Source organism: Colossoma macropomum, unplaced genomic scaffold (assembly GCF_904425465.1).
Source record: "Colossoma macropomum unplaced genomic scaffold, Colossoma_macropomum, whole genome shotgun sequence".
In the NCBI taxonomy this organism is placed as follows: domain Eukaryota; kingdom Metazoa; phylum Chordata; class Actinopteri; order Characiformes; family Serrasalmidae; genus Colossoma; species Colossoma macropomum.
In genome coordinates this window covers 32,768,821-32,794,957 of record NW_023494795.1, presented here as the reverse complement: position 1 = coordinate 32,794,957, position 26,137 = coordinate 32,768,821, and the positions used below count along the sequence as shown (strand labels likewise).

Genomic DNA, 26,137 nt, shown 5'->3' with positions numbered 1-26,137 from the left:
ATAAATAAAAAGAATAATTAAAGTGAAACAATAGCTAAAACAGTCTAGCTAAAACAGCTCCACAGTCACAGTTTAATTACTCCAAAAAGTGTTTCTGGAAACAGAACTATGCCATGTTTAGTTTGGGTGAAAAAGCTACAGTTTAGCTGAGGTGTCACATGTAGGAAACATTACATCTGGCTAGTTTTCATAAGGCTCTGACTGTTCATCAGACCCCAAAGGGGTTAACATGCCGTGCGTGCAAAACGGCCCAAACTAGACATGTTCTGTGAGGAAGAGTGGGTGAAGATAAAACAAGAATAGAATAACTCCTAGTTGGCTACAAAAGGCGTTTGCAAGCTGTGATATCTGCCAAACAGGGTGTAGGCACTGTAATATGTCATGCATGATGAAACGTTTGCATACAGCAGTGTCAAAAACCCACTGTACATATTCAATGATCGCTGCTCAAATGTGCTATTGACATTTTATAAAGACTGGGGTATCATTTTGCAGCTTTTACATGTTGTCGCAGTCCAAAGAAAAACATGTAAATATGTTCAAAACAAAAGTATCCTTTAGTTCATTAATAAACTGTTGAATTAAGCGAATGACCCCATTCATAACAACTATGTGTCCCACTTACACAGTTTTCGCAAAGATTCTGAGATTCACCGATGTTTTCTTATTTGAGATTTGTTCTTCGGTAAGAACAGAATCTACACACACTCAAGAGCACAAAGGTGTGAAGAGTTCTGTGGTTTAAGAACACGTCATGAATCTGATGTACACTTTTTGTTAGGAACTTTCTCAAGAACACATTTAAGAACAAACATACGAAAATATTGGTGAATGAGACCCAATGGTTCTAAATAGAAGCATGATCACTTAAAGAACCATTTGCATGCTAAAATAGTTCTTTGCATGGTGAAATCGTTCCTCAGATGCACGAAGAATGTGTTGTATATGGTTCTTGATAGAATATTTTTTAAAATGTTTTTTTCATAGCACCCAAAAGAGTCTTGCTATTATTACGAGGTCAAGCTTGTGACGATAGAAGAACCCTTTTAGAGCTATATAGAACCATATACAACACATTCTCCATCAATCTCCATCAATTCTCCATCAAGCGTGCAAATAGAGCTTGGAGTGTTCAGGGTTCTATATAAAAACACTGTCTTTACCAAAGAACCCTTGAAGAACCACCTTTTTTAAGAGTGCAGTGAAGCAGCTAAGCCAGTGTTAATCCCACTACACATAGAGTGACTCAGAATTATGAGTGACTGTTAATTTAATACAACGTTTAATACATGTCTGCAAAAGCTTTGGCGCCCCTGCTCAAATTCCATGTTGTTAACATGTTCTCTGACACACTTATGAGAACACATCTCTACACACTCAAACGCACAATTACTGTTTTTTTGCTGTATTTAAATAAATAAATGTATAATAAATAAATAAATAAATAAATGTGGCCTGTGCAAAAGTTATGGCACGTTCTATTTTATGTATACTTTCACCAGTATGGTAAACTACATACATAGAAAATTAGGAGAACTTAAAAAAGTAGAATACATATAACTGAAATATCTAAAATAAATAGGAAATGTGTAGAACATGTTAAAAAATGAACAAAGCATGTCAGTTAACTGGAGGTGTTCAAACTTTTACATTCAACTGTATGTCTGCAGCATCAACACTGTCTTGAAGTACAGTACAGTGCACTGTACAGTAAATGACACTTCTTCTTTTTTTTTTTTTTTATACAAAGCGCAAACAAGAGACGGACCCCCCCCCATGAGCAGAGGGGCAGTAGGGGGGAGTGACCAGAGGGCTTTTCCCTCTCTTATCATTGGTCATCCTCAGACCTGTGGCCAACTTAAAACCACACCTCATCCTCTGTCCCGGTCACAGCAGGCAGAGTGCAGACAGTGAGGAGAGTGTCAGAGCAGCTCAGTGTCCAAACATGCCAGCGTACTCCACCAGCATGAGGCTGAAGTTGCCCATCTTGGCCTTGATCCTGGAACTTGTCACCATTCTCCTGTACGCGCTTTTCGTGGTGTACGATGACGGCAAAACTGCAAGTCACCACGATGGTGGCCATGGCAAAGACAACAGCACTGACCCTCATAATGAATCAAACCCTGTGGCCCTCTACCCCAGTAAGTACCCACTGTTACAATGCTGCATTCAGAGCACTGCGTTTCAGCTTTGATGTTGTGGTGTTATTGCTGTAACGACTGAGATCGAAAGGACATTTTTTGCACATTTATGTACTTTGATATGCATTTTTTTCCACTTGTCTATCATGTGGCCACATAATGACCCCATTCATAAATCTACAGAACATGTCTTGTCACATGAAATGTCTTGTGATATACTTGGTGATGCTTATACAACTGAATATTTACCATCCAGTCAAATATTAGATATGTATGGGATTATTAACCCCTTAAATGTTCAGGTCTTACTGAACTTACTGTTAAAACAGTGGTTATATGCTCAATGTAACTTTAATGAGACGTAATATAGAACATGTATGTTCCCTAAGTGAAGGTACTGAAGATGTTTCACCATGCTGACAGTGTTTGCACCCAGAACTTTTTTTCTTCTGAGAGTGTGGGATATGATGAGCCTTGTAGTTTCCAGAGCAGCTTTTCTATCCTGCTTTAATTCTTTGTGTTTTTGTGAGGCACGTCAAGTTTATTGGGCTGCTTTAGTGCTGTAAAGTTGCGCTTATCTCTGTGCGGCCCCCGCAGACGCGCTAAGTCACTCAGTTACAGTTCAGCTGCCATCAGACGCACTGAAGGGAGTTGACAGTGCAGTTTATATCATACCTTCTTAAAAAGAAGGAGCCCAAAGGGATCTTTGAGAAGAACCACTTTTCATTCCCTAAATAAAGATCTGTGATTGTGAAGCACCTCTTAAAGGTTTAAAGATCCCTCACATAATGTAAAGGTTCTATGCTAATGTAAGTGTTCTTCCTAGAAACCTTTACATTATGTGGAGGCTCTTTAAACTCACATCTTGTGCAAAAGTGGTTGTCTACCATTAAATAACGGGGTGTAAAAAAAGAGAGAGAAGAGAAGAGAGAAGAAAGAGTGAGAGGAGGAGAGAGAGTAAAAAAGAGAGAAAAGGATATATATATAGAGAGAGAGGGAAAGAGAGAGAGAAGAGAGAGGAGGAGAGAGAGAGAGTAAAAAAGAGAGAAAAGGATAGAGAGAGAGAGAGAGAGAGACAGAGAGAGAGACAGAGAGAGAGAAGGAGAGACAGTGAAGGAGAGACAGAGAGAGAGAAGGAGAGACAGAGAGAGAAAAAAGAAAAAAGAGGGACAAAAGAGAGAGAGCTCTCAACAAATCCACCATAACAGTGTATTTATCTCTATTTTGGGAAACTTTGCCTTCTTTACTCACTGTTACTTTTACAAATGGCAATAAAAAAGACCTATAAAGTTTTAATTGGTCATAAAGTAGCTGTGCTGATCATTTGGGCGTATTTAGCTTCATGTTCACCAGAGTGTCTTCCCTGGTTTGTAGAGCAGGTTAATAAATAATGATATCACAGTTGTCTTTTCCAAACTACTGTTAAAAGCTCATATTGAAGCTCTTCTGGTCCACAGTTGGTTTAAACAGCTGAAAGGTTTGAGTGCTGACATCACAATGAGGGGAGAAACTGCGTGGCTTTCCAGACGTTCTTTAAGAAAAATTAAGAAACATCTAAACAGCTTTCTGTTAAATATACTTATTGCTGGCCAATATACAGAAATGGGAAGGACTGGGCTCAATTATTAGAAACTTTCTAAATAGCTGGGTGTCCCCAAACTTTTGGTGCACTGTTTTATATCCAGTTGTTGATGCTACAGTTAATTTTTATCTTCGTCCTGCACTGATGACGGCTGGTCTGAAAGGCAGCCTGTAGCAGGGCGGGGAGGGTGTGAGCACGCAAGATTAGCTTTCACGTTAGACACGAGGTCAGAACTTTGGTGGAACAGGACTTTCTTCATGAACAACAAAAACTCCAGCAGCACTGCTGGGTCTGATCCACTCACACCAGCACAACACACACTAACACACCACCACCACGTCAGTGTTACTGCAGTGCTGAGAATGATCCACCACCCAAATAGTACTTGAAATGCGAATCTCGTTGAGGATGTTGGCCTCTGAATGACCCTGCTGACCTGTCTGCATAAACTTTTTCCTAAAAAGGGAAAAAAAGATGATAAGCAGAAATTAAAGAAAATGCCAGGGTGGGGAGGGGGTCCCAGATGTTGGAGCATGGTGGGAAAATTGTAGGGGTCCTCTGGTCTCTCTGAGTCGGGGTCGTACACAGCTCTCCAGACTTTTATGTTTAGGGCTTCAAAGAAATAAAAACGGGGGAGGAATGCAGTTCTGAAAAAATCACACATGGATAAGCTCTGTCATCAAGCGCCAAATTACAGCTGATATAATGTAATTGAGTCACTCTGTAGATCCAGGAGGGAAAAAAGGCAACAAATGAAGCATTTGAGATGTTTATCACGAGCTGTGTTATGCATGAAGGGGAGCTAAAAAACAAGTTCCTTTTACAGTTCAAAGAGGGCTTGTTTGTTTGTGATAAGTGAAAGAAGACTGCAGGGATAAGAGACGGTCTGAAAGAAGCACACCTTTATTGAAAATCTGATTTATTTGGGGGGTTATTAGACGAAGAACACTCCTAAATTGCGCTACTCCAGTACGTTCAAACTCTTACAGGCTGTTTTTCCTGGCTTTTCATGTCCATTCTGTACTGATGCACTCCAAATTATGAAATATAGGATCAATGGATCAATGAAAAGATCAGAGGGAAGAACCAGGGTGAGCAAACTGGAGCTGATAACCTCTAACCTCAACCAGCTCAGAAGTGAACATTTGTTCATTGGATTAAGTTGTGAAACTGCATTTTAACCAGAGGGTAACAGGTCAATCTTTTTCCTGGTCAGAGGTTAGCAGATCAGCGAAACCTCAAACTCTAAAAGAGCTCTTAGATCAATGAACAGAGGTAGAAAATACTTAAGTAGTTGTACTTTGTTACTATACCTAAGTATCAATTAGGAAGATTTGTATGTGTGTGCAAGAAATTTACATGCATGTGTATATATACTTTTTTTTTAATTTATATGATGCTCAAAACTGGCAATACATGCACAACACCAAGTTTGTTGAAAAGGGTTAACCAAACCAAATCCTCTTATTAGAGTAACATAAAACAGTGTTAAAATTACTTTAATGTAAACAACAACAACAACAACAATAATACTAACAGTACTACTACTACCACTACTACTACTACTACTACTACTAATAATAATAATAATAATAATAATAATAATAATAATAATCATAATAAAAATAATTAGAATGATACTAAGCATGCACTGACTCTGTTTGCATACTTGAGTATGTTTTAGTCTTGATACGTTTGACGTTCCCTCCATATTTGCACTTTTTGACTGAGACATTTTTCACACAGCCCCCACACCTTCACAGATGTTCACCTCTGATCATGAACCAGCCTTTCAGAGGAGCAATACAGGACAGGATATTACAGAGAAACTCTATCCATATAGTCACCAGGAGTCAGAACACTATGTAAACAAATCCGAGGTCCATAAACCCCTGCAGTGCTGAGATACACTCTGTAGATCTGCAGTGGAACTTCTTAGCACACCCAGCAATACCAGCATACTGAAGTTTGTTCATTCTTCTCTTTTTGGATATTTTTGATCTAAAATAAAATGCTAAAGCTCCAGAGCGAGAGAAGTGATCAACAGTGAGACAGAACAGGAGCTGAACCAGCACAACAGAATAAATTTAAACCCAACAAAATTAGGTTGAATCAATAACTGGCTCTAAGTGTAGGTATTGTGATATAAACTGAGTCTGTTCTACAGTTTCTCATTAGGTTGAATTGTTTTTTACCTATATTTTGTAAAGCTTGTTCAACCTCACAACAATTTCTGATTATTAATGCATTTGTGGGCAGAGCCTGGTTAGGAAATAAGCATAGTTGCATTAGCATTACTAATAAACAACATACTGCTAGTGCAAATCTATGAATGTTTTATGTAAGTGCATGTTCTTGAGTAAACGTCATTAGTTACAGCTCACTTCTCTTCCTGTTAGATCTACACTGGTTAAAATGACATGAAATTATTATATATATCTTCACTTCAAATCATAATATAATGCCTTGCTCTCCATCTGAAAACCAGAAACCTCTAGATTCTTCACATGGTGCATTTGTCTTGTGGTCTCAGCATCAGTATCAGTAGTTGAAGAAGTAGTAAAAGCATCAAAAGCTCCTAATACTTTTCTGTACTGTCCACTCAGTGCCCCATACTGACCAGTTATCAATGCTTGGAAGGTTCTTCAGGGCGGCGCAGCTCTAAAATGATATTTCTACTCACATGGCATGTATTTATGATAAGAACGGAATTTCGGCATTTTTAATCTTGGGTGCATTTTGTTTTTCCTGTTTAGTCTGAGCCTCTATCTCAGTTTAATTGTTCCTAAGCAGTTAGTGTGGAGATGCTGTTCCAGACAAAGGCTGTGAAAGAGTACAGTAAGACTGGAAACAGAGGACATTTAACAATGCTGATGTTTTGGCCAGTACCCTCAGGCTTTATGTGTTGGTTATAAAGCTGTTTTTCTAGGATAAAAATTTCTCTTTCTTGGTTTTATCAAGGACAATGAGTGCAGCAGCATCTAAAATGAGCATGTTTTTTGTAATAGAGAAGCACAAATAATCTGTGAACAGCAGACGCCCCATAATTCAATAACTTTAGTTTTCGTTTTCTTAACTTTTACATTCAACCTCTTGGCCTCAGACGCATCTGGCATCTGTACTAAGCTGGTCACAGTTATTAGGATTTTGTGAGTTGCATTCTGATTGGCTATCTGCACGTCTGTATCATTGCACTTCAAGATCAAGGTTGTTGTACATGAGTCTATCAAGGCCCCGCCCCCTCCAACAAGCGTGCATTCAATTCAATTCCATTCAAATTTATTTGTACAGCACTTTTTGCAGCAGATGTTTACAGAAATTCAGGGGTATACATTACTGCTAACGTTAAAAGCTAAAAGAGTCAAACAGACAGGATATTCTGCAGCAGTTTTATTGATATGGTCAGCAGAAGTTGGACTTGATGGCACTTGATTATATTATGATGATAATATTAACAATGGTATGATAGTGTAGAGCGGGAGAAATAATGCGGAGCAACAAAAATGAGCAAGCTTAAACAAAAAGCTAATATTAGTCATAATTATTAGTCATTATTAGTGGGACTTCAGCGCAACCTATTAACCTATTATTTGGTTATAGAATTGTGTAATAATGCTTTAGGTCTTCCGGTGGATCCAAAGGGGTTAAAAATCAACTGCAGCCTCAGCTGAATCTAGAATAAAAGCAGTGAGGAGCCAAAATCAGACTGTGCAGAAATTAAATCTAGAAGGTATGGATGGGCATTTTAATTATTTCTGTTTTTTACATACCTCAACAAGACCATATTTTATATGGCTATGAAAGGTGCACAGCATCTCACATAAAGCAAGACTAGGCAAGCCCACTTTTTCCAGACCACCAGGCCGCCCACTCTCTGCTCTGCATCTTTATGTAAAAATAAAGTAAAAAATGCCATTTTAAAAGCGAGGTGGACACAGTTGTCAGTTGTCAAACCCAACAGCCCACACTTGTAGGCTCAGTATTACTATTATAAAGCTTATAGCAGTGTGTGCATTTTTACAGTCAAGCCAATCTGAGAGCAGTAATATACAAACACACCCCACAGGGAAGTTTAACAGCTCACATATGGTCCAAAATTAGCCTTTCAAAGTTTTTAGCTAGACATGCAATCTGCTCCAAGAACACAAAACTGTGGTTATGCTCCAGAATAAGAATCTGACCCATCACTGCCCAGTAGTGAAAAAGTTACTAGGCTGATGAAATATTCAAGGAACGTGTTGGCAGTAATTGCACTCATTCCTAGCCTTTTGAGCGCTGGACCTCAAAAGGATGTGGACACAATTGTTCTGAGCTGTTGTACCTTAATAGGTTTAGCAAATGTGGAGTCTGGAGCAGAAATGCTGCTGTCTGGCTTCCTCCAGTAGAGAGATATATCTTTTTTCACTAATAAATTCAACGGTCGTGAAGGCTTTCTGAGGAAGCTGGGAGCACGTCCTTTACCTCCAACAGACACACCACACCTCACACACCTCCTACTGTATTGTTTAAAGTCTCCGGCCAAGTGGAAATGGGGCCCTCAGTAAGCACTTGGCAAACAGTCCTGATTATTATCAGCTCCTTGATGGAGTTTATATCCTGTGATCCAAAGAGAGAACTTCAGTGAAGAGATGGATCCTCTACTAACCCCCCACCAGACTGCAGAGAAGAGGGAAGAAAGCTTTCCTCAGAAAGCCTTCACGACCGTTGAATTTATTAGTGAAAAAAGATATATATTCTTTATGTCTCTCATCACTCTCTAGCAAATCTCAATGACCTCGTTTTTTTAAGTTCTGTTATATAAAATCAGAGACTACTCTTCATTTATTTAATCTCTAGTTACTCTAGTCTCTTTAAGTAGAAGTTATAAATTTCCAGCAATGTTCTTGAGGAGATTATATATAAGATAATCCACTTTCATAATGAAGGAGAAAGTCAAACTTCCAAAACTAGAGATCAAAAAGTGTTAAAAGCTACAAAGAAAATATGACTCCTAACAACCACCTGGAAGACCTGGTAGACACCAAAACTGCCCCCATCAGATAAACAGCACTTAAATCTTTCATCTTTGAAAGAGAGGAGAAAATCAAGCTGCTTCAGATCTGAAAACATCCACAGGTGTTTCTATCCATCCATCCACTGTGAGAAGACGACTCAGCACTAGGGGCTGTCAAGAAGCCTCACTGAAAAAAGGAGACGGACACAAAGGAAGAATATTTGTGTCAAAACTGGAAATATGAGATGTGGAGTTGGATGGTGAAAAGCAGAAAATGTTAGACCAACTTCTAAGACTGAACTGTGGAGGTGTGTCTTCAGATTTCTTTGAGAAACTAAAAGTGAGTCTCCTGAGAAGAATAAAAGCTGGAATAAAGTGAAAGAGTGACACACTGAACCCTCAAACATCTTAGATTATATTTGGTCTTATATGTATTCTATGTTTCCTTTTTTGAATGCTGAAAAATTAATAAAATGTACTTGTTGGCCATTTTGACCAAAAAATAAATAAATAATAAGTATCTATATTAGGTTTAGAGGAAATTTATGATAAATGTGATATATATTTATTTCAGTTAAAGCCAAGGTGAACATCTGTGAAGCATCTACAGTGGACCGTTATAATTGTGTTACCACCACAGAAAACACAATGATGTTGATGTGGTTCAGTTCTGTTTGGAAGGTCTGTATAATTGTAGTCCTGAACTGTGCCTGAAGTAGTGGACTGGCCACTAAGGCTAAAGGTCATTAACCATGACTGATCACAAACAAGGTGCTCTTTCAGCATTATTAGGGTCATGTGGAGTGAATAAGACAGTGATCTGGAGCAGACATATCATGCAGGTTAACCTGGGGTGTTTTTCACGCGTCACATTCACAAACTAATTGAATAACTTCCTTCTGTAATAGGTCTAAACGAGTAAATATCGATTCTTCACTTAGCAAGAGCAGAAGTCTGACGAAAGCCCTCTAATCTTCTCTCTGTCTGTGCTTTAAGTGTTTCAGGATGTCCATGTGATGATCTTCATTGGCTTCGGTTTCCTCATGACCTTCTTGAAAAGATACGGGTTCAGCAGTGTGGGCATCAACCTGCTGTTGGCTGCCTTCGGCCTGCAGTGGGGTTTATTACTGCAGAACATCTGGCACCTGGAGGGTGGGAAGATCAAGATTTCCGTTGAAAAGTAAATGGATGTCTATATCTAGCTATCTATGGATCTATGGATCTATCTATCTATCTATCTATCTATCTATCTATCTATCTATCTATCTGAAACCTCTCCTCCTTCCAATCTAATACCCTATAAATTCTAATTCTTAACTTCTGTTTTCCATAACAAAGTTTTCATAGTCCCCACTGCCACCCCATCTCCTGCTGCGTCAGTCCTACCACAGTTGAAAGGGGGTGTCCAGCCTTCTATCTCCAAGCAGAACCACCCAGAACTCCAGCTCATGTTCTCAGAGTTCTCTCCCCTCCATCGTTCAATCTCCCCTCATACTACCACTATATGTTGAAGGCATGTCTGAACACTCAAATAGTTAGATATAGTATAATATTACCCCCTGGAGGACATCTACCAGAAACTAAGAGGAGTTTCTGACCAGAATCAGAATCAGGCTTTATTAGCCAAATGTATTTGCACATGCAATGAAATCTTTACACAGTAGCGCACAGTGCACTGTAGCTGAAATCTAAAGTACAAAGTACAGCAACCAAGTGAGAGCAAAGCTGAATAAAACAGAAAAAAGTATAAAAGAGAATGAAAAAAAAGGCTGAGCACTGAAACAGCCTGAAGTTGTACAGAAATAGTAATAATATGGACACAGAGACAGTATAGGACCATTAATGTTACTGGAGTCATTCAGACCAGTGACATTATAATGTTACTACCTGGAGAGATGCAGGCATAAGAGCTGATCTTCAAACTGAAATGGCTCGGATGTTGTTTTCTCTCTTTACAGAATGATTAACGCAGACTTCAGCACAGCCACGGTGCTGATCTCGTTTGGCGCTGTGTTAGGCAAGACCAGTCCAGTGCAGCTGCTCATCATGACCCTGCTGGAGATCACCACCTTCTGCATCAACGAGCACGTGGCTGTCGGTATTCTGGAAGTGCGTTAGTGTGACTAATTCATTCATTCATTCATTCATTCAGTCCCCACCAAATCTCCTAAAGACAAATGCCAACAATACGTTTAAAAAAAATCTAGAATTAGTCATATTTCAAAAGTTGAGATGCCACCTCAAAGCAGATAACTTGAAAGTATGGTTAATGTGAACAACTAATCAAAGCATACTTTTCTAATTTTATTTGCAAGAATTCTTGTAATATTGAATAAAACATCAAACAAAATATCCTTTGGTTAAACATGATTTTTAAATTCAAGTTTATATTGTATAGAAACTAACACAAACTGTTAATGTGACAAGCAATTCCAAACTTGCTCAGTAGTGGCAGTGAAGTAGATCTCAATGCAAATCTCAAAGCTCTTGGCCAATGAAACATTTAATAATATAAATAATTGCATATACACTATGAGTTTTTCATAAAAATAAGTAACGTTTCTAGGTCACTGTACTGGTACCACCACCATTCTTCATTCTTCTGTTGAAGCGTTCATTTCTGGTTCTGGTTCTGGTTATACATCATTTTTAGGCTTCAAATTACCCAGCAATACAGTGATGTAATATACTGCTAGAAAACTTGAAATCTCAGGATTCACAACTGCAGATCATTTTATGATATGTTATTCTTGGCAGTTACAATCAGAGGTGGGTAGAGCGGCCTAAATCAATACTCAAGTAAAAGTACTGATACCCGGGTAAAATAAGGGCATGAGTAAAAGTAAATGTATTTTCAAATAAAACAACTTGAGTAAAAGTACAAAAATATCAAGTCAAAAAACTACTTAAGTGCTGTGTAACTTATAGAGCGGCAGGGGAACTTCTTAGTCCATCCAGCATTTACCAGCATCACATTGTGTGTTTGATACATTGAGGTTTATCAATGACAATAATACAGGAATATTCTTTTGTATTCAGGCCTCTGATGTTGGGGCTTCCATGACCATCCATGCGTTCGGAGCGTACTTTGGGCTCGCCGTGGCTCGTGTTCTTTATCGCCCTGGCCTCCGGAACGGCCACGACAATGAAGGCTCCGTCTACCACTCCGATCTGTTTGCAATGATTGGTATGTCCACCACCTCCACATTATATCATATGGTTATGTAATGACAACTAAAGGTAAAGAAAGTTATGTCACAAAAGAAAATGCGAATGAATGTTATTTCCATCAACTATGGGTTGTAATGTACAAGAGTCTCAGGAGTCTCACTGTGTGTGGCAAATATGGTGGAGGGATTTGAACTATTTTTCAGTAAAGCAGTTTTGACGGTCCTCTGTAAACTATGCATGGATGAAGTCCTAAGAGTTCAGAAACGCTGAACAGAGTGCCATTTAATGAGGGCGGAAGTCAATGGAAACTACCCTGTCCAAAAACGATGGATGAAAAACTCCAAGTTCTTGCAGTGTTTTTGTGTGCTTGTTAGAAGAATTCTGCTCAGTGCAGTCACAACATGGTTTTGTTCAATTCCTCTAGCAGCACACTAGATTTACCTTAAAGAAGAATGGATTAAACCAAGTTAACTAAATGAAGCGTTGATTATACTGATTTAAATTAATGAAGCATTGATTAAACTGAATTTACTTAATGGAGGATTGATTAAACTGGTTTAACTTAATGAAGAATTGATTAAATTTATTTAACTTAATGAAGGTTTGATTAAACTCATTTAAGTTAATGAAGAATTGATTAAACTAATTAATGCTAATAAAGAATTAATTAAACTGAGTTAACAAAATGAAGGATTGATTAAACTGATTTAAATAAATGAAAAGTTGATTAAACTGACTTAACTTAAGAATTGAGTCATTTAACTTTATTAAGAGTTGATTAAACTGATACAAATTAATTAAGGATCGATTAAACTGATTTAACTTAATAAACTTAAATAAGCTTCATCAGAACATCTTTATTATCTTCGGTAATCCAACTTGAACCAGATTATATAATCGTGCGTGTGTAGTGAACATGAAAATATGTTTCTAGCTTTCATCATTGAGATCCAGAGAGAGCGGCAGTGGATGGATCTGATGAAGTGTGAAGTGTCAATCTGACGTTGTACACTGTAAAAGAGAAATGGGCCAGAAGTTGATTTGAAATGTTTTAAAGGTTTGAGGAGATGCAAGATATTTATTACAAGCCTCCACCTGGGTTCCTGAGTGACATAACTGTCTGAGCGTTGACTCTACTGTCAGGAGACTTTCTTAGCTGATGTAACAGCATAAACAGTTAGTTTTCTCCTCCAAGCCTGTTGAGCTGTCCACTGACGCTGCGTTAGCGCCAGCCTGGAGCTTCACGTGTCTTGGAGGAAGCTCGTGCTGGTCTTCACTCACCGGGCTTAGCATCATCGAGTGATAGAGGGAGACCCTGCTAGCAGGTGGATCCTCCATCTGACTGTGTTTTCTATGTACCTGTAGGTACTGTGTACCTGTGGATGTTTTGGCCCAGCTTTAACTCCGCTATTGCTAAGCCTGGAACTCCACAGCTCATGGCTATCACCAACACCTACTTCTCTCTGGCTGCGTGTGCACTGGCAGCCTATGCAACCTCTAGCCTGGTGGAACATAAGGGCAAACTGGACATGGTGAGAGAAAAGAGACTGAATGAACTTATATTCCAGACTGACAGATAATCACATATCGTGAACTGTAATGCAAAAAGGAAACATAAAAAATGGCATGCAATAAATACTGCATTAAAATTGAGACCGTTTCTTATTTTTCTGTAGAAGTTGGGAAAATTACATCTAATTGTATGTCTAAAATATATCAGACATCTCCAGTCTATCTACATGGGTTGCCGTGGCAACGACATAGGTGTCCGTAGCTATGCTGGTGACATGGATTTTAAACACAGATGCATGAGAGATGGATGGGCATCAGAGAACTGGTAGAGAGGAGAATTACCACTCTGTAATGTCTTCCGGGTTTCTTAGACTTACTCCCACTTACTCCCAAGTGAGTCCAAAATGGAGAGGTTAAGATGGAGCATTTAAGCAAAATCATAGTTTATAAATGCTTAAACATTTTTAAGATAAAAGAATACATTAATTTCCTGAACACTGAATAGCATAAAACATTTGAACATCGCTGTTATATTTTTAAGAACTTTTAAACTAAAGTTATAGGAGTTTAAAACGAGGCCCCATGTACGTCCATGACGTCAGTGAGCACGAACAGCCAATGAGCTGCCAACCAATCAGCACTCAGTAGCACTAATGTTAGAAATACATTCTTCTACTTTCTAAAATTAAGGAAAGTTCTGAGTGAATGATTAGAAACTATTTTAACCTTTCGTTTTTTGCCGTTTAGCTCCATTCACCCCCATTCATTGAGGACTCGCTCGCGGGCGCCCTCTGGCGTTTAGCGGCCCTGTTTTTGATATAACGGGTGAAATAGGAAGCGGGGCTCCTCATAAACCGACTCTGGGTGTATCATCTCTCCTTCAAACTCTTCAAAATTCTCTTTTCCGTCATGCTGGATTTGACATCTGTGCTGTTTGTCATGTTGTGAGTGACGCAAAAGACACTTTAAATATGATTTGAGCGGCTACATTTCAAACCACCTCCAAATGTGGTTTGGATCCAATTTGCAAAAGTTTCATGTGTATTTTTTTGCTGTCCATATTATCAAGAAGCAATCTGGATACAATCTGGATGTGCCAAAAATCAGATTTGGGCTGGCAGCCTGAACATAACCGTTTTATAAAAAGGATAGTTCTCGTTCTAAAATCTGGTCCAATTTATATTTGGCCATTATGTTGTTAAACAACGTTCAACAAACAAGCCTACATTGCTCGATATAAGATTTGTTTAGTGTGATTATTATTAATACACTGATTTATTTTAGCATCTTTTATAGAGCATGTATTATAGCAATGCATGGACAGTTTTACGGCTTTATTATTGAAAATTACCCATTGTATTGCAGGTGCACATTCAGAATGCTACGCTGGCCGGTGGAGTTGCTGTTGGAACATGCGCTGATATGAACATTGGCCCTTTCGGTGCCATGGTGATCGGAGTCACCGCCGGAGTCATCTCCACTCTTGGCTTCAAATTCCTTTCCGTACGCACATCTACACTACACAAACACACGCACTGTACTGTATAAAGGTCTTAGAGCAAGAAAGGCTAAGAAAACTGTTTTAAACTTTTTTCATATGTTTTAAATTTATCTAGCTGTATGTTTTTTTTTATGTTTGTGAAATTGAACTTTAGAACAGGTATTAATAATATTAATACAGTCAAAACAAAATACAAATAAAAGATACAGTCAGTAAAGTTCTTGTTGTGTTGTGAGCTGCACAGGTTTGGTTCTTCATCTATCCTCTATGCAGCTCCAGCTACTACATGAATTTGTTCAATTCCTCGAGCAGTACACATGATTTAACTCAATGAAGGGTTGATTAAACTCATTCAGTGTGCTGAAGGACTGATTTAACTGATTTAGCTTACTGAAGACTTGATTAATCTGAATTAGCTTTCTGAAGGATTGATTAAATCAATTTAGCTTAATGAAGCAGTGATTAAATTGATTTAGCTTATTCAAGGATTGATTTAACTGATTTAGCTTAATGAAAGATCAATTCAACTGATGTAGCCTACTGAGGGATTGATTAAACCGATTTAGCTTACCTAAAAGATTGATGGAACTAATTTAGCTTTCTGGAGGATTAATTAAACTGTTTAGCTTAATGAAGGATTCATTAAACTGATTTAGTTTAATGAAGGATTGATTAAATTGATTTAGCTTAACAAAGGATTGATTAAACTGATTTAGCTTAATGAAGGATTGATTAAACTGATTTAGCTTAATGAAGGATTCATTAAACTTATTTAGCTTAATGAAGGATTCATTAAACTTATTTCACTTATTGAGGGCTTGATCATATTGATTTAGCTTAATAATTTTTTTTACTGCTCATGGGTTCTTGTTATAGTGGAGGCTCTCGAGGGGAACTGGAGCTCCACCAAGCTGCTTTTGTTAGTTTGCTGCTGGTTGATTTGTCCCCAGTTCTCCCACGAGCACTGTCCAGTGTAGTCTGCTGAAGACACCTTCCAGTGCAAACAACACTGGTATTACTGATATTGCTGCATCAGTGGAACCATTGCCCATGGTGCACTGTGGCAAAACCAGGTTAATTAATCAGACAGCATATTCATCTATATCTACCTTCTTCTTTCCCTGTGTTCTCTGTAGCCCATTCTTGCATCCAACCTGGGCATTCAGGACACCTGCGGAGTTCATAACCTGCACGGCATGCCTGGCATTCTGGGCGGTTTGGCTGGCATTTTGGCTGCACTACTGGGGAGGAAAGAAGGGTAAGACCAGAACAGCAGCACATAAAGGGAAATTGATCAGTGCTGGAAAGAAGGTTGAACTGAAATAAACACACTTGTAGAGGGATCCGGGATATGAACATCTCACCTCGGGGTTAATTATTACAGTTACATCTTGATACACTTTAAGGTCAGACACAGCAGGTGATTTTTTTTAAAACAATAAAAATCACAAAGAATCTTCACCCACTGATTACTGACATTCTTGCCAAAAATAAAAACACTGAGGGGAAACAGTTTTAAGAATGAGTCTCAGAACTGCATTGTGTAGTGCGGTCTCAGGAAACATGCATTATTTCTGTCATAAAATAAAAGGAAATAGACATATATGGATATAACATAACTCGGTTGTGAGCAAGGCTAAGCTTCATTATAGTTGTCAAATTTTGAAAATACAGTTAGACACAAGTGGACATGAATTGACTAAAGTTTTTTACAGTTTAAGAGAAGACTCTTGCAAAAATCATTTCTGCCTGTAGTGTTTTAATTTTTGACTCAAATTTGAGCAAAAAGAAAATCCATATTATACATAATCCTGTATTGTTTACAGCTGCAAAGCACAGTTTAAATAATTTTTATATAAAAATATAGCATACTTAATGTGTAATAAGCTCAGTGAAGCAGGTGCATTGCTCAGATACACTCCTTCACTCATTTGTGATCGTGCGTTAACTGTTAAAAGTCTAAAACTTGTAGCTTAAAAACTAAGACAGCTGTGCAAGCTGTTTCCTTCCCTCTGTCGGCTGTAATGTGGACGAGGGACCCGCGGACCACATTTATCTGCAGCTAATCAGCTGCCTAAAACACACATTGATCTAAAACATATGACTGCATGTTACTGATTCTGGCCAAATCAGATTATTTTAAACAACATTAAAAAAGCATTTGATGCAAATGTATCCAAAATTAAGGCAATTGCAACACTTAGCATGTATGCTTGGATCCAAACAGCTGTATGGTTCAAGTTGGTGCCAAGTGTGTAATAAAACTTTGGGCCCTGGCCATTATGGGGTTAAGACATCTCTCTGCACAATGCTAGCCACTTTTATCATGATATATGTTTGTAAATATATGTAAATAAACAGTTTATGAAGGCTTCCCTGCTGAAAAAACAGCACAGACCAAAAAGCATTTCATGATTCTGATATATGCTGGTGTATTGCTGGTCTGGTTCTGGTTTAGCTGGTCACACCAGCATGGTCATGCTGGTTGACCAGCATACCAGCATCCAAAAACAACATATGTTGGTTTTGGTGGTGATCAGCGTATTACCTTCCTTTGTTGTTGAATAGCACACCAGCATCCAAAATACAACATATGCTGGCTTTTCTAGCAGGGCTACCAAGTGTTAGTCACAAGATTCACAACAACCATTACTCCATCACTTTCATCACCATTAGATGATGATGAAAACACAGTGACGTGGGATACTACTGTGGGATACAGGGTAGTTTCAAATATGACACACTTCATCACAGAATCTGATTATCAGAAGAAGAAAACAAGAAACATATCTTGCTTTAGCATCTTAAGCATGCTGGCCTAACACCAAAACAAATATAGACTACTTGTATAATTCTATATTTAAGTCTATAATCTATAATTATCTCTTACAAAGACTACTGGAGTAGACTTAGTCCAGCATTTTTTTTATCTAATCTATTTACACCTGATAAAGAGTGATTATTTTAACAGGATGTAAATGTAATATAATAGTGTGAAAAACCTTTAAAAGTTTAAATAACCTCTTTAACACAAATGAACTTTGCACATAATTTGCGCCAGTAAAAGTGTTTTGCCAGAATTGCACATTTCTCTCTGAGATTATTTCTTGTGTCTGTATGGTATAAGTCTGTATGATATTTCATTGTATGTTGATATTTTATTTTCCTTTTAGAGCGACTCCTGGTATTCAGGCTGCAGCTTTGGCCTCATCTCTTGGTTTTGCCCTGGTTGGGGGAGCAATCACAGGTAAGTGATTTATATAAATATATATTTATACATTGTACTTCCACTCATTGGTCACTTTATTAGAAACACCTACCTTGTTCTTCCACTCACTGGCTACTTTATTAGAAACACCTACCGCGCACTTCCACTCACTGTCCACTTTATTAGAAACACCTACCTTTTACTTCCACTAACTGTCCACTTTATTAGAAACGCCTACCTTATAGCTGCACAATTCATCAGCCCTCTCTACCCCATTCATCACTGGTCAGTTTCTGACCACAGGGTCGATGTCGTCCAGATGTTATGTGGGTGGTGATCCATTCTCAGTACAGCAGTGACACTGACATGGTAGTTACAAGCAGCAGTTTGTGTGTTTTGTCTCTGAATAATCAGAGTGCTTTGATGTTTTATCAGGTCTCATAATGAAGCTTCCAATCTGGGGGCAGCCACCAGACCAGAAATGCTTTGACGACTCCATCTACTGGGAGGTGAGCTGGATTGCAGCCAGAACACTTGATTTTTTTTTTTGTTGATATCATGGACTGTAGAATTTCTGAATGGTAGGGTCAGGCATCAGCAGCTGTAGCCTACTCTGATAACAAGACCAGGCACACTGTGTTCATTTTGCTCCTGGTGGAGTTTGCTATTCACTGCTTGCAGTCAGTGTTCTGACTGGTTCAGTTAAAATTGTGAAATGCTCCATTCTAGGAAAACACACCAACTCAGACTTCTTTACAGTGTTATTGATAGGAACCAGACGGCTGAAGCAGTAAATGCCTCTAAAGGCTCCCTCACAGAAAGTTATTACATGAAATGGCTATGAATACACCGCCTGATGTCTGAGACATTGCTTTACAGTAGTTTTGAGATAAGACTCTGGCATAAACTGTATTTTTTAAAATCTGTTCATGGTAGAGAGTTACATGCAGGGAGTTGTTAGGCAAAATAGTCCCCAGAGAAAAAATATTACTTCAGATTTTCAGATTTTATCTCTCTAGTCTCTATCATTTTAGTCAAACCACTCTGATGTTAAATAGGTGATGTTTCACATTCATACCAATTCATAACAATAATATACATGTGAGACAATTTGGATTTTACCGTGATAGATGAGTGAAAGTTCTTTGGGCCATTTTAACTCAAAAAGGGTTTAGACCAGGACTGGAAAAAAAACAGTTCACTTGAATTGGAAAGGATGCAGGAATTTGCTTCTTATAGAGGTTACTTTCACTCCGCGCTGAATATTCACGGTCCCCAGAAAACTGAGCCAGCAGAAAACCAGAGGGTGAGCTGTGGTGTCTTCATTCTGAAAAAAATGGAGGAACAGCTTCTCAGGCAACATAATGTCACAGTTGCAGAAACAAAAACACAAACTAGTTAACTAGCTAATGTGAAACTATAACAATAGACTATACGTTCACTCCAAAACAACATAAAATCAGGATGGACTTTTACTCCACTCTGCCGAGGAAAACAGAGCGGCAACGGTCTGGCTTAAACAGTGTTGCCAGATTGGGTGGGTTCCCACCAAATTGGGCTGATTTTAGATTGGATTTGGCGGGAGAAAAAGTGAAAAATTGTGCTGGTTTGTCATTATTTTGGCAGGTTTTTAAACTGCATTACTTAGTAATATAGCTGCAATTAGAATAGACCTAACTTCTCCCCACATCCAATCAGATTGACATACAGCTTAGTCACTCCTGTTGAGAGGAGGCTGCTGCTCCGCCCACCTGTATCGCCCACAATCCACATCAGTGGTTAACGTACCCAGTTTCACTCTGCATTACTGACTGTGCAAAGTTCTGCAATGGCAGAAAACTGGAGTGGCCTCTGATCTGTTCAGCAGAGCCTTTAAAGGTGAACAAATATTAAAATGTGCATGAGGAATAGTGATGCTTGCAATATTATTGCTATTCATTTGTCTTTCTGATTGTATGGGATAATGAGTCCTAGCATAACAAAATTTAAAAAATGTTAATGCTCTGAAAACAATAAGTTTGTACAAAATCTGCAAGTTATGAAAAGAAGATGCACATATGAATAAAATAATGTAATTATTTAATTGAAATTATTTATAGTTAGGGTAAAGTATAGTTATTATTTACAGAGGGTATACAGCCCTCTGGTCACAGCGTAAATACTTGTCTGCAAACCTTTGAAAGCGAGACGTCAGCAAATAACGTACTCTGAAGCTGTTTCGTTAAATGATGCATTAATTCCTATATTGGTTAAAATGACCTTAGGCTGTTTCGGTTGTGTAATTTTTGGGTGGTTTTTAATGCATTTCTGCAGGTTTTGAACATTGCTTTCTGGCAACCCGGGGCTGAACAAAAGTGAATGAACTCTATGGTGAATGTTCATCTTGGTTTCTGCATTTGTTCTGCAGGTTCCTGAGGAGGAAGAGGAGGCCGGGGAGAGTCTGGCTCAGGCTGATCATTCAAATAACAAAGCAGAGGCCTAAAGCTCTTTACAGCTTACTCACAGCAACAAAACCACAACCCATAACCGACTCAGGGTACTCAACCACCAGAACATCACTTCAGGAGCAGCTCCAGCCAATCATGCCCACCCCATTATTTCACTGCTTACTTTGCTAAAAGCCTTTTTTATTGTCCACTTGCTTTAGTTTGTGGATGCTTTTAATTATTTTTCAGCTGGGAATGTAAAAAACTAGCGTGTAGCTGGCTAAACCTATAGCTAAATACTAGCTAAACACATGTAGCTCAACCAAACTAGCCAAGTCCAATAAGCTAAAATGTACTAGCTTAATCCAACTAGCTAAATTTAGCTAACTACTAGCTAAACCATGTGGCTTAACCAAACTAGCCAAGTCCAATAAGCTAAAATGTACTACCTTAATCCAACTAACTAAACTTAGCTAACTACTAGCTTAACCATGTAACTAGCTAAGTCCAACAAGCTAAAACTTACTAGCTTAAGCCAACTAGCTAAACTTGGCTAACTACTAGCTAAGCCCAACCACATTAGCAAACTATTAACCCAACCATTTGCTGTTTCATTTGGAACAGACTTTAGATCGGCTTCCGAGCCAGAGGAAAAAAAGACTGTGTCAAAGAAAAGCAGATCTCTAACCCCCCAGGGGAAAAGAGGAGGTGTAAAGAGAAGGTGATGAATGAGAAAAGTGAGATTTCTTTCTACACTGATAGACTGCTGAAAGAGTTCTGAGACATAGAATAAAGCTAAATGAGAAAACAAGGAGATCTTACACTCTTCTTATTGAGATATTATTCAGCTCGGACTGGACTGAGATGAGTCGGACACTAAAAAGAAAAAGGTATTAACCACGTCTAGGAGAAGTACATGAGATTAAGAGGAGATCTCATTTAGAATATTTCTTCCTCTGGGAAATAATCCTGTTGAAAAAGGCTAAGCTGGTTTTAAATGTTTTCATTTGGTCTTTGATAGTCAAAGTGGTTGCCCTGCTGGTCAAACTGGTCATGCTGGTAGACTAGCTAACGAGCTTGAGCTAGCCAGGCTGTTTTTGTCAGCTGGGTGTTCAGTCTATTCCATATTACAGATGAGGATAAAGTCAAAATCCAAAATTTAAAATCCAAAAGATATGTAGAAAAAAAATCTACATCATTACCTTTGTATAAGGAAAGGTAAATGATTTAGCAACACTAAAATTGCCCACTCTGGGTCCAGTCTGAGAGGCCTATAGCTGACTGTCTCAGACCGGTTGAGCTGTTTGTTTTAGAAATGTAGCTACCAATTTATTCAAACCAATAAAATGCAATTCCTCAGTGGATAACTGTAGACTATGACAGTTGGTCACTAATTCTTGCTGAGGTTCTGAGCCGTAGCCTGAGGATTAGGGTGGTCACCCATTTTCCTCAGTTGTGCTTTGCAGTTTCCACTTTGGCTTTGCATTATATTGTAAGACCAAATAATCGAAAATAAAAAAGAAAGATGAAAATGAGATTCCTCGCTGTTACAGTTGATGTGCAGATAGTACTTATAATTGTGGCTGACCACAATATTCAAACATGTAATGTATTACATTAAAATATATTCTAAGTAGCTCACAATTTTATTTCCATGTTGATATTTCAAACAATCTCCCTACTAATCCACATTGCAGTCTGGTTCACATGTTGCTGGACAAGAAACTGGCTCCTTAAGTCCAACTGCAAGTTTTAATCTTCCTTTATTCTTAATTCCCTTAAGCTCTTGTATAGTTAAAATGAAAGTTTGGCAGAAAAAAAACAAATATACAGTTTCTCCTGTACCTCAAATGTAGTTAATTAGCCAAGACATGATTGGAAATGATTGGTCTAAAGTTTTTTTTAGCTTTGCACTGGAGCTACGAGGCTAAAGTAGCTAACAACATAACGGACGTTTATTCACCTGTTATCATTGTGTGTGTCTAAATAATCACAGACTTGCCTCTAACCATGTTGAGTTGTTAGGTAACCTTAAAAAACACATAAGAAAGTCTATTAGAGATTACTTAACAGCTCAACACGATTTGAGGCAAGCGTGTGATGATTTAGACATCCAGTTAGCATGATGCTAATGCTAAAGTGCACTGTAAGCTTCCACGAGAAGAGATGGGAACACATAAATAATGAGCCTTTCATTACAGAACCCCCTTCAGGCTAAAAGACAGAACTGAAGCGCTACACGCAGTAAATGTGGTGTTTAAAGGGATAATCTACAGACCAACAAGTTATTCTGGCATTTTCCTTTAAACATCATAATTACTACATGTAACACTCCATTTTTGTGCTTCAGACTGTTTTTTTCTATAATAAAAGTCCCCTTGCTTAAAGCCATATTGAACCTGACAGGTTTTTGGAGTTTACTTTTGCTTAATGTGAAAAATAAACTTCATGCCTGTAGCTATGTATAATAAATTTGCTACTACAGACTTATGTATGTCTCTGCTTCTTAGCTACATTAGCCTTTAGCTCCAGTGCTAAAACTAAAGCAAACTTCAGACCCCCAATACGTCTAGGCTGATCGACTGAAGTTGGTGTAAAGGGAGAAACTGTGTATACATATTTAATTTTACTATTTTTTTATTTTTTTCAAAACTATCTCTGACACAGTCAGTCCCTCTTTTTCTTGCTGCTGTTCAGATGTGAGGAGATTTAGAGGATTTTAAAAGGAAAATCAAATGAAGAACAGCACAGTCTGGTGAGAAAGAGAGAAACGACTGATTCAGTATGATGCATATGTTAGAATGAATGTACGTTTGTATGTTTGAGTGTTTTTGTATCACATGCTTCAGCCACCAGTGTAGTTAGGAAGATGTAGACCGCTTAGCAGAACCACGAGTATTACAAAAATGATAAAAATGTAATGAATATACATACTGTCATAAATAAATATGTTTTTATACAATATTTTCTTTTCTGGATTACTGAGGGAATCTTTTTGCTGTTTTCATTACTCTGAGCGGCCTCGTATGGCCGAAGCTCTATACACAACACATTCTCCATCAATGTAAAGAACCATTTCACCATTTAACCATGCAAATGGGTCTTTGAGTGTTCATAGTTCTACATAGAACCATTAGTTTTACTACCCTTGAAGAACCATCTTTTTAAGAGTGTAGGGGTGGTGAAACATGAAATTACTGGTTAATGTTATTTTGCTCTGCCCAGTGGTGCACTGCAATTCCACTTTTCTGCCACCAGGTGCCACTATTTAGCAGCAGCGAGCTCATCGCTCCCTCCCTGTTTACAGCATGCAGTTATAACTGGATTTTTACACATTTGATTTATCTGATATATCTGACATATCAAACAAAACTGCGAATTGTTCTCCAGGGGAAGACGACAACACAACTTTAACACAGTTTAATACAACTACTAAGTAAACTTTAACTGAAAAATAGTAAAAGACAGGATCTTTTGGCATTATTGTAATCTCACAGGCAAAGTAAATACATTTAAATATTTGTTTCACATGTCAGGTTTGTAATATATATTGATATATATATGTAAATATTTACAATTTGACATTTGTATATATTTCATCTATGTGTGCAATTTGATATTTCGACAGGTGCATTTGTTGGCATATATTTAAATATTTAAAAACGGCTCATTTAAATACATTTAGCACATATATTTGAAAACATCAGTTACATTGCACTCTGCTGAAAAAACCTCAGAAGCCATTAAGTGTTTCTGTTGGTTCCTGATAGTTTTGTAATGTGTTTGGCTTTTATAATGGGTTATCAGAAGCACCACAGAGCAGGTATTATTTGGGTGGTGGATCATTCTCAGCACTGTAGTCATGGAAAAAATGGCTCCTAATTCAAAAATAAAACATCACCTAATACAAAACAGAAAACAAACACCAAGAATGGCAGAGAAAGTGTACAATTATTATATATTTTATTAAAGATCAAGGCTTCACAAATGAAAGCGTTAACCTGAGTTGCCCAAGGCTGCATCTAAAAAAGAATATAGGAAAAATCAAGCCTTTTTTATACTGCTCTGGAGGGGGTCTCCACCCCCACTACCTCATCTCACCTGATCTGTCTTACAGTCACAACCAGCTCTGAAACACTTCACTGAGCTCTATTATAACTGTAACAATTTTGTACCTTTTACATACACATTGTTTCTTCAGTCAGTCTCGGCCTTCTGCGACAAACACTTCTGTTTTTCTTCTAAAACTGCCACGTCATCCTTCATCAGCCATTTCAGTTCCATTTATTCATATACCATTACATAAAGTTATAATCATCATTACTTTTGATTACTATTATCGATAAGTTAAAACACACCTGGCTATGCTCTCGATTACATTATAACACATCAATTAACATCCCTCTTTTCTATTGTTCATTGATCAAGAGGTTACAAAATAAGTTAGAACCTATTGATTATCCTTTAATTGTGACTAAACAGGTTATTACTAATTGTGACTGAATAAGGAAGTATTAAAAATATATATTTTATGTTTTGTACATGAAATAGTTTGGACCATAAATTTATTTTTTACTTATGTCTGTGTGTGTGTGTGTGTGTGTGTGTGTGTGTGTGTGTGTGTCCATTAATGTGGTTACAATTGATGTGTTTCTCCTCCTAAAGACATTCTTAATAGTATGTAGTACAAACAGGATCTCCTTGTGCGTGTGTCTCTCCAGGTCCCAGTCGTTGACACAATCAGGCCTGCTTGGTACACACCACAAAGTCAGGGTCACCCAAACACACACACACACACACACACACACACACATATACACACACACACACGCACACAGGGAGAGCTATTCAGAGTGAGCCATATAGCACAATATGATTAGTTATGATTAAAATTATTACAATTGTTGCTTGAAAAATCTTTCACTTAAAAATCTTTCACATTATCAAAAAATCTCCCTCAGTGTTGTGTTGGTGTATGACTGGATCAGACACAGCAGAGCTGCTGGCGTTTTTAAACAGCGTCTTGTGACCACTGATGAAGGACTAGAGGATGACCAACACAAACTGTGCAGCAGCAGATGACCTATCTTCTCTGACTTCACATCTACAAGGTGGACCAACAGGGTAGGAGTGTCTAATGGAGTGGACAGTGAGTGGACACTGATTAAAAACTCCAGCAGCACTGCTGTGTCTCATCCACTCACACCAGCACAGCACACACTAACACACCACCACCACGTCAGTGTCACTGCAGTGCTGAGAATGACCCGCCACCCAAATATTGGAGTTGATAAAACAGACAATGAGTGTAGATACAAGGAGGTGGTTTTAATGTTATGGTTGGTGTGTAAAGTTTTTATATGAGCAAAAATATACATATATTACAACCAACAACCATTTACCAGCGTTTTAGACACTTTTGTTGTGTATTTGTACACTTTAGTTGTTATTTATTTTTGCTGTTTACTGAAAAACAACCAAGCAATTTATTTACAATGCGGCCTGTAACAACGGTTGCTAAAGTAGGCTTGGTGAGTAACGTTTTAGGGGCGGGGCTTCAGATCCGCTCCAGCCGGCAGGGGGCGCTGAGAGCGTCAGCAGGA

General features: G+C 38.1%; 1 protein-coding gene across 1 annotated transcript; it reads left to right on the top strand.

Moving 5' to 3' along the window:
• Nucleotides 1-1,891: 1,891 nt before the first annotated feature.
• On the top strand, nucleotides 1,892-23,498 carry rhag (Rh associated glycoprotein). The gene is made up of 10 exons (XM_036582223.1): nucleotides 1,892-2,141; nucleotides 9,713-9,896; nucleotides 10,675-10,825; nucleotides 11,756-11,903; nucleotides 13,253-13,419; nucleotides 14,765-14,902; nucleotides 16,037-16,158; nucleotides 18,074-18,147; nucleotides 18,544-18,617; nucleotides 20,516-23,498. Exons 1-10 carry the CDS (start codon nucleotides 1,946-1,948, stop codon nucleotides 20,588-20,590), a joined length of 1,329 nt encoding a protein of 442 aa, XP_036438116.1. The 5' UTR covers nucleotides 1,892-1,945; the 3' UTR covers nucleotides 20,591-23,498.
• Nucleotides 23,499-26,137: the final 2,639 nt, after the last annotated feature.